Source organism: Gopherus evgoodei, chromosome 3, assembly GCF_007399415.2.
Source record: "Gopherus evgoodei ecotype Sinaloan lineage chromosome 3, rGopEvg1_v1.p, whole genome shotgun sequence".
In the NCBI taxonomy this organism is placed as follows: Eukaryota; Metazoa; Chordata; order Testudines; family Testudinidae; genus Gopherus; species Gopherus evgoodei.
Genome location: NC_044324.1, coordinates 176,340,750 through 176,361,095, shown reverse-complemented (window position 1 = coordinate 176,361,095; position 20,346 = coordinate 176,340,750). Strand labels below are relative to the sequence as shown.

The 20,346-nt window shown below is 36.3% G+C and overlaps 1 protein-coding gene across 1 annotated transcript in view; it reads right to left on the bottom strand.

Moving 5' to 3' along the window:
- Positions 1-20,346, bottom strand: part of GPATCH2 (G-patch domain containing 2) — a 191,188-nt gene that overhangs the window by 28,017 nt on the left and 142,825 nt on the right. The window contains exons 7-8 of the mRNA XM_030557492.1: positions 19,381-19,420; positions 15,064-15,134 (exon numbers count right to left, since the gene is read on the bottom strand). Of these exons, the coding sequence (XP_030413352.1) occupies positions 15,064-15,134; positions 19,381-19,420 (111 nt within the window). The remainder of the gene's footprint in view (positions 1-15,063; positions 15,135-19,380; positions 19,421-20,346) is intronic.

Below are 20,346 nucleotides of genomic sequence, written 5' to 3'. Positions count from 1 at the left end.
TTTAGTTTTCAAACTACAGGGCGGTTTCAAGATGAGATTGAAAGAGTGACTCAGAGGCTTGGAAGGAAAGTATGGAAAGAGCTCATAAGATAAAGGAGATTTATGAGTAACCTCTTTCCTCAACTATGACATGTCACAGAAAGCAGTCCAGATGTGTAGTATGAGGAAGGAAGTATGGGGAGCAGTGGCCAGAACAATAGGGAGAAGTAAGATAATGGAGAATGTCTAAAACCAGCAGAGCAATTCTGAATTTGGATTCATAAATACATATTACATAAGAAAGCCAATAAAATGACTCAGAATGAAGATGGATGATTTTGTCCATCTTTCTTGAACAAGAGCACATCCTGACCACACTGTCTCATTATTCTAGTATCCTTAATGTAACAACAGCATAGCAAAAGATCTCAACATTTTTTTTTTTTTTTTTAAACACAGTGCGGCCCACATTTTACTTTAGAGATTGCTTTCTGGACCACATGTCCTGCTCCAACTGGAAGTTGCACAGACTGCCTCCTCCAGTTGACGATGTAACTCTATGGCAATTAGCAACTGCTTATATGGAAAACTGGACAGTATTTAAATGTATTTTAGGTGTCCTTGTTTGCCACAGACTGCTAGCAACTGCTTCATCACCTACCTGAGGACCATGGACCACAATTTGAGCACTTTAGCAGTATACAGCATTAAACAATGTCATGTAGGTATTTCTAAGTTTCCTGTCATCTAAGTAAGGTAGGGGGATCAACACAAGTTTCAGTGATTCAATTTGATTAAGCTTCCAAAAGTTTGGATGCTTATGGAAAGTCACAACCTTCCATGTAATCACCTTCTAGTATTATGGAACATTTTCTAAAAATAATATCCCAATAGAACTGTAACATTTTACAAGAAATTATCCACCAGCTAGTTAGTGCTGCAAGTTTGGGGATAGTACATAATATTACTCATACATAAAGAGCTATAATCCTGCCTCAAATGCACATCTCAACACAACTAACTATGGTACAGTTATGGCATCCTCACAATATGGTACTACAAAATGCAAAAGATGTATGTTGCAAAGCAATATATATGCAAAGCAGTGGTAAACAGGTTCATTAGAAAGGGTTCACTGCTAAATCTCAACCCCTTTTTTCCTTGTGGCACAGAGCTATTGTACCAATTTTTATAGTTCCTTTGTTCTATGACTTTTTCCAGTCATCCAGAGGATGTCAGTCTGTCCAACAGAAGGGTAACTGTCATTGTTACTGATAGGGTCTGCCTTGCTCTAACCTGCATGATTTGGGAGTGCTTCTCTGTGGAAAGTAGAAGAAAAATCCTTATATAGATATTTAAGGGAAGAGAGAAAAAACAACCCAAAGTTTATAACACTAAACAATATCAATTGACTGAAGTCAGAACATGCATCTCCCACTTTCCCAAGATGTGAACTGTAACTGTCCAGTATGTGACAAGCGCGCCACACATCCTAAAGCACTCTCCTCAGGGTATGTCTACACTGTCCACGTTACAGCACAGCTGCGGCAGCGCTGTGACGTAGGCAGCGCAGACATGCTTTATCGCCGAGTGGTAGCTTTATTGCCAGGAGTGCGGCTCCTAGTGATAAAGCATGGTCTATCTTGGTGCTTTTCAGTGCTAAAACATTTGTCACTCAGGCGGGTGTTTTTCACACCCAAGAACGGCTAAAGTTTTAGCACTGAAAGTGGCAGTGTAGACACAACCTTAGCAAAGGAAGATTTAAAGTTAGTTTTTTAAGATGCAAAGGGGTACTGCTGGCTGTGCTCCAATCCCATGCATTTGGCTGCCTGGTCTCCATTTGAAAAGCAAGTGATTGATATACTAATTACTGCAGGGCTGTCTCAGAAATCTAGTATGTAGGGTTTTTTCTGCCCCCATCCATACATGTTTCATATAGCAGGATACTGCGAGTGCAGTATTGGTAAGTGTATAGCTCATGGCTGTGACAACAGTGCTTCTGTAGACAAAGACAAATAAGAATGATCAAAATTGTTTCCATAAAGATGGAGAATTTGGACCTCATCTGATAGTATTATTGTATAGGTTTCTCTTTAAAAAAACAACACGCCTCTGTATCACTTTGTTAGGAATATTTGAGATAGATGTCACCCAGTATGATTGGATTTGTCTAACTTTAGGTCAAATCAATGTCTGAAATCTATTTTGTTGTTTGTCATAAAAAGCTATATAGCATTTGTGGCAGTGATTTGGACAGTCAGTGTCAGCAAGAAGTGCCAGAGTACCAGCTAATTTCTACTGATGTCACTCTGACAGCTGCTTTGTTCTCAAGCAATTTGTTCCCCCTGTTTCCAACAGTTGATTTTGGGGGGTATTTGGCTCCTTTCACTCAGGCTATAGATGAGGGCAAGGGCTTTTCCTTTACAGCCACAACCATCCAAACTTACTAAAGTGGAGAATGACAGGGATTAGATACTTAATTTCAAAGTTTTTATAGAACCAGTAAAAACTGACACGGATGGTGCGAAGTAAGAGGGATCAGGCTTTGACGACCATGTGGATGGAGATTTTGATTATGGCTTCAACAAACACATTTATGAATATCATCTAATCACTCATATCAGAACCTATTGCTATGGGGAATATGGCTTATACGCACTGGCTTTGATCAGTGGAAAGTTGCAGTAGCCAGACTGAATGTATGGTGAATTGGAAGAACTCTACATTCCAGTGCCCAGAGTTAACAAAGAACTAGGTAGCAGATAAATACAGTAAGCATTCTTAAATGAACCAGTCTAATATATATACTGGGTAAATATGTATTAAGTAAGGTCAGTGTTTTTAAATTCACATTAATTTTGCTATAGGCAGATACTGTTTTATCAGAATATATACACCTCAACCCCGATATAATGCAACCTGATATAACACAAATTTGGATATAACGTGGTAAAGTAGTGCTCCGGAGGGGGAGGGGGGCGAGGCTGCACACTTTGGTGGATCAAAGCAAGTTCGATATAATAGTTTCACCTATAATGCGGTAAGATTTTTTGGCTCCCATGGACAGAGTTATATCGGGGTAGAGGTGTATTTTAAAAGGCAACTCACCCATTTTCACCTACCATAAAATTAAATATTTAGTATAATGTGCCACCAATAGCAAAATTCCATGAAAAAATATACTGCAGATATCTGTAGCACAAGGTAGCCAGTTTGAAAATCAATATTTTAAAACCAAAATACCAAGAACAAGTAGGCCCTATGAACAAATTGATTACCACATGGAATTAGAAGAACTGATGCAATTTTAAATGCAAAAATAGGGTACACCAGCTATGTTTGCTTTTGTATTTATATTATCTAAATCCTAAAGTCAAAATCAAAGATAAAAAAATTAGGACAGTCAAGCGATTAAAAAAATGAATCGTGATTAATCGTGCTGTTAAATAATAAACTACCATTTATATAAATATTTTGGATGTTTTCCACATTTTCCAACATATTGATTTCAATTACAACACAGAATACAAAGTGTACAGTGCTTACTTTATATTTATTACAAATATTTGCACTATAAAAATAAAAAATAGTATTTTTCAGTTGACTTATTACAAGCACAGTACTGTAGCACAATCTCTATCATGAAAGTTGAACTTACGAATGTAGAGTTATGTACAAAAAATAACTGCATTCAAAAATAAAACAATGTAAAACTTTAGAGCCTACAAATCCACTCAGTCCTACTTCTTGTTCAGCCAATCACTGAGGGTACGGCTACGCTACCCATCGGATTGGTGAGCAGCGATTGATCGATCCCCGCTGGATTTATCACGTCTAGTCTAGATGCAATAAATCAACCTCAGAGAACTCTCCCGTTGACTCCTGTACTCCACCGCTGCCAGAGGCGCAGGTGGAGTCAATGGGAAAGTGGCAACAGTCGATTCACCATGGTAAGTCGATTTAAGTGAAGTTGCATAACTTAGATCGATTCCCCCCGCCCAGTGCAGACCAGGCCTCAGACAAACAGGTTTGCTTGCTTTTGCAGGAGATAATGCTGCCCGCTTCTTGTTGACAATGTCACCTGAAAGTGAGAACAGGCGTTCTCATGGCACTGTTGTAGCCGGCGTTGCAAGATATTTATGTGACAGATGCACTAAAGATTACGTCCCTTCATGCTTCAACCATTATTTCAGAGGATGTGTACATGTTGATGATGGGTTCTGTTCAATAATCATCCAAAGCAGTGCAGACCAATGCACGTTCATTTTCATCATCATGAGTCAGATGTCACCAGAAGAATGTTGATCATCATTTTTGGTGTTTTGGGTTCTGTAGTTTCCAAATCAGTGTTGCTCTTTTAAGACTTCTAAAAGCATGCTCCACATCCTGTCCTGATCAGATTTTGGAAGGCACTTGAGATTCTTATATCTTGGGTTGAGTGCTGCCGCTATCTTTAGATATCTCACATTGGTACCTTCTTTGCGTTTTGTCAAATCTAAAGTGAAAGTGTTCTTAAAACGAACAACATGCTGGGTCATCATCCTAGACAAATTTAATTAATGCTTTTTTTTTTTAAAGCAAGCATCATCAGCATGGAAGCATGTCCTCTGGAACGGTGGCCGAAACTTGAAGGGGCATACAAATATTTAGCATATCTGGCACGTAAATACTTTGCAAAGCTGACTACAAAATGTCACGTGAACGTCTGTTCTCACTTTCAGTGACATTATACAATGTCTCACTGACACTGTAAATAAGAAGAAGGCATTATCTCTCATAAATGTAAACAAACTTGTTTCTCTTAGCGATTGGCTGCACAACATGTAGGACTGAGTGGACTTGTAGGCGCTGAAGTTTTATATTGTTTTATTTTTGAGCGCAGTTATGTAACAAAAAAATCTACATTTGTAAGTTTTGCTTTCATCATAAAGAGATTGCGCTCTGGTACTTGTATGAGGTGAATTTTTACAGTGCAAATATTTGTAATAATAATATACAGTGAGCACTGTACACTTTGTATTCTGTGTTGTAACTGAACTAAACATATTTGTAAATGTAGAAAAACATCCAAAATATTTTATAAATAAATTTCAAATCGGTATGCTATTGTTTAACAGTGCAATTAAACTGAGATTAATCACCATTTCTTTTACTGTGATTATTTTTTTTAAGTTAATCTCATGAATTAACTGCAATTAATTGACAGTCCTAAAAAACAAAATCATTCCTGGGCTGCGGCCTCTGATGCTAATTTTCAGAAACTCCATATATAGTTATAAACAACTAAAAAGAGTGTACATGTTACTAGTAAGATGTGCAGCCTCTTGACAAGAGTCTTGCTGCTGTAATTAGGATTGTCTGCAAACTTTACCAAAGGTATCTATAGCAATTGTCATAAACAGATGGTTAAGGGTTAATGCCTCTTTTACCTGTAAAGGGTTAAAAAGTTCACCTAGCCTAGCTAACACCTGACCAGAGGAACCAATGGGGGAACAAGACGTTTCAAATGGAAGGAGGGAAGTTTTCCTTTGTTTAGAGTTTCAGTTTCAGCTGGAGTGAAAAAGATCAAGGAACCAGCCTCTGATCAGAGTAGTAAGTTTTAGAAAGGAATAAATAGGTTTATGTTTATTTCTTTGTAGCCTGTCTTATGCAAATTGAGGTAGAATCAAATGAGGTGTTTGAGTATTTTTTTTGTGTAATTAAATTTGTGCCCAGGGGAATATCCTCTGTGTTTTGAATCTGTTGTCTGTGAGAGTAGCTGGTATGCTAATCTCTCCCAGAGGGTTTTTTTTTACCTTTCTTTTCTTTAATTAAAAGCCTTTTTTCTTAATATCAATTGGATCTAAAAAACAAGGAAAAATCAAAGGGATTGGATCTGGACTCACCAGGGATTGGTGGGGGGAAAGGAGGGGGGATGGTTAATTTCTCCTTGTTTTAAGATCCAAGAGGTTTGGATCTGTGTTCACCAGGGAATTGGTGAAATCCCTCAAGACTACCCAGAGAAAAAGGGGGTACTTGGGGGTGGTGGCAGTGATACCAGATCTAAGCTAATAATTAAGCTCAGAAGTGTCCATGCAGGTCCCCACATCTGTACTCTAAAGTTCAGAGTGGGGAAGGAAACTTAACAGCAATCTTATTCAATTATTAATAAAAAGAAATTGTCAAAATAATTGTGTATTTACACCTACATACTCTGAAACCTGTCTGAAATGGGCCACTCTCATTACTACTTCAATTAACAGCAGGATACCAAGGGAGGAAAAATAACTTTTGAATTGTCTTGTTAGACTGACCTTACACTTGGTAAGGCAACGCACATCTGTTCATGTATTTATACCTGCTCCTATATTTTCCACCCCATGCATCTGATGAATTGGGTCCCAGCCCATGAAAGCTTATACCCAATTAAATTTGTTAGTCTCTAAGGTGCCACAAGTATTCCTCGTTCTCTTTATAGTAAATTATTTATATTATATATAAATATAGAACATTCATTTCTAACTCTTACGAGGATGAGAGTATACCTTCCAAGTGTTATCACTTAAACAACAAAAACACTGTTCAGATGTAATCAAATTCCACCCTAGATCTAGCTACTCACTTACAAGCTCTGAAGTTTTTCCCTCAGACTTATAAGACTTATAAGAATGACATCACCACCATAATACAGATTGCAGCATCTGCCTCTACCAGTGTGAAGACCATTACATTAACCGTCAAAAAAGATGCACTTTTTTTCTTTTTATTAAATGTTAAACAGATGTGATAGTAGCATTGTTCTATGTCAAACTCCTTTCATATCAAGCCAATCTGTTCAGAATGCAACTTTAAACGTAAGAGTGACATTTGTTTTAATGGAGTATTAGCAAATTTAACTACAAATGGGAAAATATTAATATTTCTTGTCAGTAGACTATCTCATTACCACCTTTGGTACTCTAACACTTGTCTTCACATTGTATTTTTCCAGCACTTCTGAGACTTAATTCAAGTTCACCGGAACGAAGAAAGTCTCTACTGGCATCACGTTCAGCAAATCCAAATGGAAATCAAGTCCAATTCCACAGTATATGCCACAGCACCCAAACTCCAGAGACCAATGGACTTTAACTGTGAACTAAAAGTCTTAAAAAAAAAAATCCGTATTAGAGGTTTACTGTCCTCAGAAAGGATAATGCATTGTTTTTTCTTCTAATTAGTAATTTAAGCATATGTTCAGCATTTAACTCTAAACGTTTGCCTTTTCCCCAAGCTCTAAGACAGCTGTCCAAGATGAGAATGCCAGAAAACATTTAAATATCAACATCTGTTGAATTATGTAAATTTAGTGTAATATAATTGGGCATTAGATGGAATTGATCAAAAGTATATGAATTAGACAAAGGCAAATCCAAACCAATATCTTGGTGCACAAACAAGTCAACAAAGAATGCTAGGAAAGAAAAATTCTGTTTTAACAAAATTAAAACAGATCATTCAAGACTATAGCTTTCCTCACAAAAAAACCCACCATTTTGTACTTTTCATCATGGGAAACTCCTGTGTCTACAATTCTGTCACCTGCTGAGACAGAGGACTTGGAATGATTTGTAATGAAAAAGTCATGTTGAAAGAATGACTCTTAAAATGTCCATATAAGGGTATTAAAATGGCTATGAAGAAAAACCTAACTTAATTTGATTTTAGAAGTGAAGAATGAGAAGATATACTCTATGATCAAGAGAGTTCACTCAACTGATTTTAGATTACAGAATTCTAAACATAACGTGTATTACGATTTTTATGTCAAGTAACAATTAAAAAAAGATGGATATGGTTCATATTTAAGTATCTGTGAAATGCGGTTAGCAAAGAGATTATGTTATTGAAGTAGAATGTTGTTACAGGATAATGGTCTCCTGCTGTTTCAGAAATTCCAAAGCAAACAAACCTTTTTGCTCTAATCAGGAAAAGGGATTTTGTGCCAACATTCTTAACATGAATTTCCATTACATCAAAGATATAGCTACACTTTGTGCTGGGGGTGTAATTCCCATCTTGAGGAGACATATCCCCGCTAATTCTGAATGAGCTAGCATACTAAAATTAGAGTGTAGGCATAGTGGCGTGAGGTGTTAGCTGTCCAAGTATGTACTTAACATCTCTGATGGGCGTGTACACGCATGTCAGTTGCGCATGGTGTTGGGGCCACTGGAACTGCATTGACATGAATCCCATGGCTAGCCTCCATCCTTGTGTTTGGTGTTGGTGTGGGGCAGGCATCGAGACTCTTTCTGTGGTGTGTAGGCGATTAGCAGGAACTCCTATGTGGACATTTGCTCAAGTTTCCCAGCACAGCTCCTAGACAATAGTTAAATGGTGTGGAGGGTCTTGACTAGCCCTCTTCAGCACAAGTGAGTTTTACTCTTAGACTTTAAGGGTCAAATTTTCAAAGCTGCTCAGCACCTCCCACTATTTGTGTAGATCACGGTAAAATGCTCAATATGGCTAAAGCAGTAGTACTGAGGAGCCCCGTGCAAATCCACAGTTAAAGCTCAACTGAGTTTTACACTCAAAGCAAGAATTTAACCACTTTCTTATATATAAAGAATACAGTGCATCTTCCCCTAAATGACAGCATGTTCACTTGGTAAAACCCCAGAAAATTTATTCTGTGTCCAATCACATCCATTAATTAGTTTATGAGTTACGATTAATTAAAAATATGTTCTTTAAGAAATTAAGCATCCAATATCAGATTATTTTTATTTCTCATGCTATCTTATTAATGGAAGAACAGAGACTGTTCAAAGTTTCCGTATAGTTAAAACTTCTTGAAATATTATATGTGGCCTATATTCCAAGGTTTTTAAAGAAGGGATTAAAGTTCATTTTTTACTATTACTCTCTTTAACTGAAAGTCTTTTTTTACTGCAGTGCCTGACAAATGTTCTACTACAGAGAATTCCATGAAAAACTGTTCTTTTTCAAAACGACCGCGATCTTCTATTTTTCTTTATTAGACTGAATCCTAGCTGCCACAGAGAAAGTGGTAGCCATGTATGCCAGTATGCCATGCTCTTTGAGGGTGACACCATGAGGAAAAATGTAGCGTCTTTAAAAATCATTTTAATTTAATCCGCGACTAGAAACACTATTATGTATATGCAATAACCATATTAATATTATTGATGTCACTTGTCTGAGTGCTTTAGCTATCTGTTTCTATCTTAACATACACCTTTTAAATTTAATCTTAATTCTCAATTTCCTGTATTTGTAGTGGATTGTATCTGCATTACTACAACATCTCTGTAATTTTTTATACTTTAATTATGGATATATATTCAATCTTAACTTCAGTTTAATATATGTTTGTTGGGAATATAAATAAATGTGTAGGATGACAACAGTGAATAATTATTGTATAAAATATACCAATTCTTAGATATACTCATACAAAGCTATGTGTTCGTTTTCCTGTACAGTGTCTAAAAACAGATAGTTCACATCTTCTGGTACAGTAATTTTATTCCACAAAAGCCACATTAAACAATTATAGTTCTTGTAATTAACCAGTAGTCTAATGTACAGTTTTCTTATCCCAATCTATTAACAGCTGCTCAAAAAATGTAGTAATTAATGGTTTCATTTATTTTTGGCAAACCTGCAACACGACAAATAGTTTTGTATCTGCTGCAAATTAGGACTCCTTCCCAAACAACAGATGACATGGTGGGAAAAAGGGAGCAGACAGCATCCTCGCACATCTTTGTCTCTTTAGAAGATCAAATAAAGAGCAGCTGTAATTCTATTTGTCACATCTGTGTAACAAAATACAGTGATCTGTATCATCAGAAACTGAATGAGTTCTGTTCTAATGTAAATGGGGATTTTCTTTATGACCTGATGGAAAAAAGGCTGAATTCAATATTTCTACATCTCAAGTAAAAATATGCTTTTCAAATCTCTGATCACATTTTGTGTAATTTTCTGATTTTAGAACACTCCATTTCATTATTAATTTACACAGAATTCTAAAATAAAATAAAATCACAAAAATATAATGTAGATGATGTATTATTTTTTCCAACCTATCCAAAATATTTAGAAGTTTGGACAGGGTTGGTGGATTACAGAAAACCTGGAAAATGTATGCTCAATATTCTTATTAACATTTATCATGTATCACTATGTGACATTTTTCTTTCATACTATCCACTATGTCTCTTGTACCATTTCCCCAACTTCCATCCCTAACAGGCTTCCTTCTTTTAGGGATGTAGAGAGACCTGTTTCAGGGCTGGTCCACACTACGGGGGCGAAATCAATCTTAGATACGCAACTTCAGCTACATGAATAACGTAGCTGAAGTCGAATATCTAAGATCGGATTACTCACCGTCCACACCGCGCGGGATCGATGTTCGCAGCTCTCCCTGTCGATTCCGGAACTCCGTTGGGGTTGATGGAGTTTCGGAATCTATATAAGCGCGCTCGGGGATCGATATATCGCGTCTAGATTAGACACGATATATTGATCCCCGAGCAATCGATTTTAACCCGCCGATGGCAGGTAGTCTGGACGTAGCCTCAGGCTGTGCTGTTTCCTGTGGCCTACAGGAACAGCAGACTTCCCAGAAAAGAGGAACAACAGATAGACTCAGGCTCCTGAGTGCTTGTCTTTTTTTTTTTTCTCCCTTCCTCCAGGAGGTATGGATGTCAGCACTTCTACATTAGTGATGGAAAAGAACTGAGGGCCAGGAAATGTGTTTTGTTCTTAAAAATACAGAGTTCACACAATCTCTTGGAGCCAGTGATGAATGATCAAGTTATTTTATCATATCTGGAAAAGTGGCAGCAAATCTTGTCTTGTTTTTTCCTTCAGCCTCTCAATACATGTACATACCATAAATCCCATTTATAATACCGTGAGCCAGAAGAAAAAAGCTGGATTGAATAATTATTGCACTTAATGTACAGACACTTTAAAAAATAATGAAGACCGTTATAAAAAATGAAAATTATTCTAGAAGTTTAAGTACTTTTGCTGTTTGTAATTTTGTTTTCCTAAATTGATAGATTACAGCATAGACGAACTCTTCTAGGGCTATGCAAAACAAATAAACAAAAAAAAAAACAAAAACAAAAAAAGGAGATCTTAAATTTAGTAATCTGTCAATAAGAATGGCCACACTGAGTCACACAAATGGTTAATTTAGCCCAGAATCCTGTCTTCTGACAGTGCTTCAGAAGGAATGGACACAACAGGGCAATTATCGAGTGATCCATCCCCTGTTGTCAAATCCCAGCTTCTGGCAGTCAGGTATTTAGGGGTACCTGAAGCATGTGATTGTGTCCATGATCATCTTGGCTAATAGCTATACATGGACCTATCTTCCAAAAACTTATCTAATTCTTTTTTAAATTGAGTTATATACCAGGCATTCACATTATATGGCAACAAGTTTCACAGGTTGACTGTGTGTTGTGTGAAGTAGTACTTTCTTTTGTTTGTTTTAAACATGCTGCCTATACATTTCATCGAGTGACCCCTAGTTCTTGTGTTATGTGAAGAGGTAAATAACACTTCCCTATTTACTTTCTCCATACCATTCATGATTTTATAGCTCTCTACCATATTCCCCTTAGCTGTCTCTTTCTTAAACTGAACAGTCCAAGTCTTGCTTTGAGGCTCTATTTAATGTACATAGGGTTGAAATTCATCTTCATTTTTAAGTTTTAATGTTTGTTATCTCTTTTATGAGCAACTCAATATACTTAAGCCCCTCCAGAGTGTATCAACACTACTGCACAGAAAAAAAAAAGACCGTAACAGACCGATTGAGTGCTTATCCCTTCTTACCTGCCTGATACAGTTCTGGGGTAAATTATTCCACAATTCATTGATCTAGTGCAATGTAGGTCTCTAATCTTTACTTTTTGCCACATGCTGACACAAGAACTGTGGTCACTCATCCAGAAGGTGTAAGAAAAGTCAAGGCAAACATAAAAAAGTATTAAGAAAAAATGTCTTTCAGAACACCAACTCCCCCCCAAAAATATTTACATGACTAGAAATAAGCCAGTGTGGAAACTACACAAAGAAATACATTTTGCAACTCCAGTCTTGCAATAAGAACAGATATAGCTTTATTGATTAAGAGGTGTGGGTGTTTTGTTACACTTGTGGTTAATTCTTAAAAATGTTTAAGAGACCAAATAACCAAACTTACCTGCAGTAAAATATGAAAACGAGACAGGCATATCTTCCTTCTAGGAAACAATTCTTATCTTACACAGAAGTTGCATTTATAGTAGTATAGCTCGGCTCTATGAGCTAAGAAGTGAAAACATTACCTAATAGTTGTATTTATAGCTAGTAGTATTTATAGGATGATTTTACAAGTTACAAAACTTTTTAGGAGTCACCAAAATCCAACCCACCAGTTTAACATTTCCTTAACTTCTTGTTTTGTTCTGTACTTTTCTAATACCTGTTTTGTATACTACATTGCAAAACAGTTAGGCCCAGAAGTACATCTCAACCTATGCTAAGAAACATCAATCATGTATCTTGGCTTTGACAGGCTTCCTATTTTCTAATGCCAAAGCTGATTTGAGCTTTACAAAGCATTGTGGGATACTTGACATGGGTGAATAGAATTGTAGGGAGAGTACAATACATTTAGTTAACATAACTAGCAGCTTAAAAGTCTAAAGAGTGCTGGGTAATAATTTTTTAAACCCTCAAATGTTTATCATCTGTTGATTTTCTATTATTGTATTTAGCAATAAACTGCAAGACAAGACATTTCTATTGGTCATAGTTATAATTTGTTGTGAGCTTCCTTTAAAAGGAGATTAATCATCTGAATTATAATATCCTTACATGTCAAATGTAATCACTGAAAATGTGCAAAAGGCAATTTAGAAACAATCTTAGAGTGCTTGAGACTTTCAAGTGAGAACGAACACTTGTATTCAACAAATGATTTAGCTGCATATGGATATAGTAACCTCAAATACAACAGCTTTACTTAGAGCTGTTTTATGATTATGCTAAAGAGTGGGCCAAAACCTTTGCTGGTGTAAATTTGTCCAGTTCCATTGGTTTCAATAGAGCTTTGCTAATTTACAGCTTTTAAAAGGATCTGGACACATCTGGAAAGATCTGAAAGATCCATTTCAAGATTCCATACACAGGAATGAGACTTCACATTTACTAAAAAGATACAATTCAGAACTTGCCCTCTCATTAACTTTGTGCATAATACATCAGCTTCATCTGAACCATTTTTTTTTCATAAGCTTGAAAGGAAAGAAATTTTGTCTCTCCACACAGATGGGTGAAGTCGGGAATTTTAAATGCAGCAGCAAGGTGGTGATCTCCCTTCTGGAGGGAATGGCAACTTAAAACTATGTCAAGCTGTAGAAGCTGACTGTACTGCCACACTGGAAATCCTATCTAATCTATTTATACTGGTAACTTAACCCAATAGATTTCACCGATAAGGATAAGTTACTGCGTGTTTATAATGTGGTATACATGCTTGCTTTTCACATATATAGTTTTCCATTTGTTTATAACAACGTTTATAAAGGTAAAATATTAAATTGTTAAGATTTTGGATGGTGGCAGGAAAAGGAGAATCAGGCCCTAAATATGTACTTATGGAGAGAATTCAGCTCAACGGAAGACAATGTTCTTTATATACTGTTGTTCTAAGCATAAATATGATTTCCAAACTATGCTTACCATGAAATTGCTTTCAAAACATCTTTAAAAGAATATTTGTTTACCTTGGAAGACGTTTAACAGATGAAAGAGCCTTATAAATTGTGTGAAATGATGTACATCTTTACCTCGATATAATGCGACCCGATACACACAAATTCGGATATAACGTGGTAAAGCAGCGCTCGGAGGGGAAGTGGGGAGGACCTGCATGCTCCGGCGGATCAAAGCAAATTCAATATAACGTGGTTTCACCTATAACGCGGTAAGATTTTTTGGCTCCCAAGGACAGCGTTATATCAGGGTAGAGTGTATAACAAATTCTGTTTTACTGGTGGAACCAACCATTTGGAAGATGTCATTTGAGCTCGCACACAGCTAAAATTAAGTATTTTCATATTCAATACTGATATGATCAAAGTGAATATTTGGTCTCAGATTCCGGCATTTAATAACATCCACTATTTACTAACATGAAAAAATATGGCTGTATCCAAATAACTAAAGATCCTGGACATACTGTGAGGCAAAAATTTGAAAACCACGCGCCTATTCTCCCTTAAAAGTCTTCAACTAATTATTATTATGTTATTGCCTTTTCAAACTAACTTATTTGTCATCCCAAATAATACCACTACAAATTAAAATAAAAGTTCTGTGTAAATAATAGGTCTTGTATACAGCAAAGAAAACATTTCTGTAATTTTCTGTTCTATAAAGCAATTCTGTTACAGTGAATATTGAGGAGTGGGGGAATTATGTACTATAAATTTCAAACATATTAAAGATCTATGAACAGTCATGTACCTGGGAGACTTGATTATGATTTTTTGTCACTGTTTATTACTGCAATGCTTGACTTTTTTTTTTTTTTTTTTGTCAGGGACAAGGTTTGTTTTCATAAAGTTTGCTAATCAGGTGTTTTGGGTTTTTTTTTAAAACAGGAAAATGACATTTCTAACCAGGCTACAAAATTGCACAAACATTAAGCTATTTTCCATTACCTGTATCATTAATGTATGTATGATAGATAGATAGCTAGCTATATAAAGGTAACACAGTAGTTGCTTGACCCTTAAGAGTTATACTGCAAAGTCAGGAAACCTACTTGGTCAACCATTTTATCTAGCTGATTAATAAAATGATTATAGTCAGAGTAAATAAGTTGCTTTGATACAATTATCAATCCAATCCAATATACAAACGTTAACAAAAGATTAAAATTACAAAGAATAGGCTATAAAAATGAAGTTACAGATAGAAAAAAAAGCCCATCAAGGATGGAGTCAATCACTACATAAAATTTTGGGAGATAGGAAGTGATAATGAAGTTAGTGATTTTAAAGTATATTTTCACCTTTATCTTACCTGCTAGCTGTTTTTACTGAAATATTTTTCTTGTGTCCTCTCTCAGATCGGTTATCCCGCAGGAGCTGAAGCTACACAAAAAACATTCACAATCGTGTTGGAAACAAAGCCATTTTTATTTTTTTTAAATGTTATCCTAGCTTTGTCATCTTTTGTGTTTTTATTTATTAACAGTAAATTAGGTATTATATATTGGATTTTAACAGTGTCACCTATGGCAAGACCATTAGAAATGTTAAAAGTTGGGGACTTAGTGCATTCTTGATAAATTCATGGTCAGTCATTACAGCATTTTAATACAATTTTGTGAAGACACATGTAGAGTTAAGGTTATAATTACATATCCATTAATTTTAAACCCAACATTACTAGAACTTTGTAGCTATAGAAAAAACATTTGAAAGCAAAGAATTTCAGAGTTCCACAAATATTACCCTGACTCTGAACTGCGAAAAGTCTATGATTTTTAAGAATCATTCATCAATAACTTTCACCTTCAAAACTCTCTTTATTATGAAAAGCATAGAGAAGCTCCCTTTAAAACACTTCTCCAATTAGCCCTGGTATCTAAACAGTTAAGCAATGCTTATAAACTCTGCTGCGACCCAAAAAGTTGAAATTTTCAGAGTAATAACAAAAGCTAAATAGCCAATTCCTATCACTTTTAGCTATTAGCTAGCACTGGTGACTAAAATAATGTAGGTTCTAGACCAACCTATTTTTGAAATTTCTCCCAAATAAATACAATGTGAAGACTTTTCCAAAATCAAAGTACTTCATTATTCAAAATCTCCAATTGATATGATTCTCCTTAATGTGAGGGCAATGTGGCAATGACACATTTAGAAATAGTTGCAAAATAATTACACAGAAGAAGTGCAAACTAATAGCAAAATAAATTAAAATGATATTTTAGGGAACCAAGCCTTCAACAAAGTGCTGAGCCAAACTGAACTGAAGATTTAGCTACACAAATGGCTATAGAGACTCAAGGCAGCACATCACTGAAGGCAGTCAGAAAAAAATTAGGGGGACACACTTGGGGACTTCACAGTACCACTGCAGAGATGGGTAAGTACTTCAAATAACCAGTTTAAGAGGGGGAATCTTTTTGTTGTTGAATAGTTTACCCAGTACATACTTCTAGATATGTAGTGGGTAAACTACGTAATTACATAAGCTCTAATTTAATACGTTTACTTCAAAAATTAAATAATTAAACAGAACAATATTATTATAACAAAACAGGTAAAATCTATAGTTATACAACCTGGCCTTCCATAGGAAAATTTCTTTAAGGGTCAATTTTTAGTAGTGTTAAACTCATTTTTCTCCCTTCTTTTACCCGTTCTGAAGTGTAGACCTATCACAGATCACTAGTTTCTGTTTCATGTGATGACGTTACATTCACTACATGATTCAACTACAGTCTGAAAACTTCTTAAATTTACTGGTCCCCCAATGCCATCGCCAAAAGTACAAAAGCTTTCATAATTATTTTACAACCTATAAGGTGAAATTGTTTTAAAAATTATAAAATCAGTTTTTTTAATTAAAATATTTATTTACCATTACAGGCATTATTCACATTGCAGGTTTCATGCTGGATGAGATATCACCAGCATAATGGATGCTGGGACACCACTTAGTATGGAAACCTGCATGGCTAGTCTGCATTTCAGAACCTTCAAAAGTAGTACTAAAGGTACAAGTTAAGTTAATTATCAAGTAATTTGAGACATTAAGGATAACAAATGAATTCTTTAAGTTTAAACTGCAACTCACTGTGTGTTAGTTGTTACAATCCATAAATCTGACAACATAAAGCCAGCTTTGAAAATGCTAGTGTTTTTCTTCCACACGAAATAAACATTTCAAAATGATGTGAGATAAATATCATATAAAGTTGACTGTGTAGCTGTTAAATGTCAGCCAGCATATCATAATATGTATTAAAATACTTTCACAATTTACAGCTAAAACTGTGATTCATTTTCTTTTCCACCGTCAGGCTCAAGGAAGTAAAATTAGTTGAGAGACTGAGTCTGTTTTTGAGTTTGAAAGAAGTGAAAGAAAAGCAGATATGCTGATTTAACTCTGAGCTATCAATGCTAGTGGAGTTCAGAATGGTCCTAAAAACATGATGCATTTTCTTGTATCTTACTGCATTACTTATTGCTTTCTATGATGCTTAAAATCTATTTGCTAGAACTTCAGTTGGTGTAAATCAGCATAGATCCACTGGTTTCAGAGTAGCAGCCGTGTTAGTCTGTATCCGCAAAAAGAACAAGAGTACTTGTGGCACCTTAGAGACTAACAAATTTATTTCAGCATTAGCTTTCGTGAGCTACAGCTCACTTCTTCAGATGCACAGAACGGAACACACAGACAGGAGATATTTATACATACAGAGAACATGAAAAGATGGAAGTATGCACACCAACAGGAAGGGTCTAATCAATTGAGATGAGCTATCGTCAGCAGGGGAAAAAAAAAAACTTTTGAAGTGATAATTAAGATGACCCATAGAAGGTGTGAGGAGAACTTAACATAGGGAAATAGATTCAATTAGTGTAATGACCCAGCCATTCCCAGTCTCCGTTAAGGCCTGAGTTAATTGTGTCTGATTTGCATATTAATTCGAGTTCAGCAGTCTCTCTTTGGAGTCTATTTTTGAAGTTTTGTTTTTTTTTTGCAAAACTGCCACCTTCAAGTCTGTCACAGAGTGGTTAGAGAGGCTGAAGTGTTCTCCCACTGGTTTTTGAATGTTATGATTCCTGATGTCAGATCTGTGTCCATTTATTCTTTTGCAAAGAGACTGTCTGGTTTGGTCAATGTACATGGCAGAGGGGCATTGCTAGCACATGACGGCATATATCACGTTGGTAGATGTGCAGATGAATGAACCCCTGATGGCGTGGCTGATGTGATTAGGTCATATGATGGTGTCAATTGAATCGATATGTGGACAGAGCTGGCATCAGGCTTTGTTGCAAGGTTAGTGTTTATGTTGTATGGTGTGCGGCTGCTAGTGAGTATTTGTTTCAGGTTGGGAGGCTGTCTAAAAGCGAGGACTGGCCTATCTCCCAGGATCTGTGAGAGTGAGGGATCATCTTTAAGGATAGGTTGTAGATCTTTGATGATGTGCTGGAGAGGTTTTAGTTGGGGGCTGTAGGTGATGGCTAGTAGCGTTCTGTTATTTTCTTTGTTGGACATAGATCCACTGAAATCAATTGAGCTACATCAATTTGCTAAAGCTTCAAATATGACCCAATGAATTACTCTAGAGGCTTGATGTACTACTGATGTATTCAGTTACTTTTCCTGAGTGTTTGAAAAGAACTAATTTGTTCAAGATACAGAAGGGAAAGGCTTATTTGACACAAAGTTCTTGTTCTGTCAATAACTTATTGTTTTGTCATGCATATAACTAAGCATTTTTCAAAGTCTGAAAGGAAGGTCATTAGTTAAGCAACACTCCACTATTCAAAAGCAAGTGTTTTCTTGTTAAATTCACTGATCTTAAGTATGAGGTAACCAACAAACAACTTGTGAGATTCTGTGTAGTTTCCAGGGGAACAGGAGGGCTATGATTACTTTAAGCTATCTCTGTGCCATCCTGAGCTGGGGCAACTCCCCTGATACAATTTAGACAGCCCTCAACTCCTGTCTAAATTACAGCAGACACTCTGGGCTACTCAGCTGGTCATAACACTGTTTGGAATCCCCGCAGTCATTGCAGCCCTGCCTCCACACATCCCCAGCATGCCCCCTACATTGAAGCTCATGAGCTTATGTCTGCCTTCTGCAGGTTATGCACCAGGAGAATCCTCACCTGGTGGGATTTAACAGCCCCTTTATACCCTTCTGACCCTTTTACCTAGAGTAACAGAGAAGAGTGGGGTGTGGATTTCATCCTACAAGTCTGTTCTTACACAGTTTTGAATGTCTTAAATACTGTGGAAAATGTCAGTGTTCCCCATTTTACAGAAGCATTAAACTACACTTTCAGAGAAACACAGGCACCATTGTTAACAACAAACTGGTTATCAGGATAAAATATTCTGAAATCTTAAACTGGTAATAAAATTGAACTGTGATGCTTATCTAGCATCATTTGGCACGCCAGCTTATTAACCAAAAGACCTTTTGAAATACTTAGCTGCAAAGTTTTTTCAGTAGCTTGCAAGGAAACACAGAATTAAGGCTGCTTTACTTCTTATGTATTAAAATACTGACCTAATAGTTTTGGAGTAGAGACAGTTAAATTCCTTCAAATATATGAAGTAAACTGTTCTTGATCAAAGTGGTTCTTACCTGGCTATGTTCCTTCCTAGCCCCAGGGTTAAACCAGTGGCTGTGGGAGAAAAAGAAAAGAAGAGTTTAGCAATATAACTACCTAAAGCACGTGCTGTCATCTGACCAGTTTGTGCGTGCTTTTGGGTATTTTATTGTCCACCAGGAAAATATAGCCTTCGGCTATGCTTTATTTTAATGGGATATTTTATGGAACTCTCAAAGTCTGTTACAGTTTTGATAGGAATGTAAGAATGCACTCGCTCTGCAAATTTCCGCTTCTTAGGCAAACTGAGTAGCCATTAGCTTTACATTTAATTATGTTCTATTAAATTAATTTAATTCATAAATGCTAACATTTTACATGTCTTAATCAGCATATTGAAATATATGCTATTAATAACAATTTAATGCTATCCTTATTAGTGAAGTGTAAACTTTTAATTATTAGAGAGTTTAATAGATCTATAGGCACTGAGGGCTAACTGGTATATGTTAACATATTAGCAGTTTAGGCTTGGATTTGAATTCTATTTTAAGTTGTACATTGACATAAATTTGGTGGTCTCATGTCTCAAAACTGTCAGGTAACTTGGCATTACTGACAATTTTTTACTTTACAGAGACAAAACACTGGAATAGTAGGAGGACAGCAGGTCATGAATGAAATATAGGGTGAGCAAGCACAGTGCTGTCCCACACTGTATCCACTGGGGGTTTTAAACTGGCTTTTACGTTCACCAAGACCTGAAACAGGCTGCAGGCCTCCAAAAGTGACTACAGTGGCATTATACTGGGATTAAACAGCTGCTGTTGGGGGCAAATCTCAGCTCTAGGAAGAAAAAAAAAAGAAGAGCACCTGGAACTACACTCCTCCCTTTCCCTGCCTCAATATATTGCCCCGTGATCTTGGGGGAAAGACAACTGTGATAAATGAAGGGGGCGGGGGGAGAGCTCCCTTTTATGGACACCCAGCCAGCCAGCTAG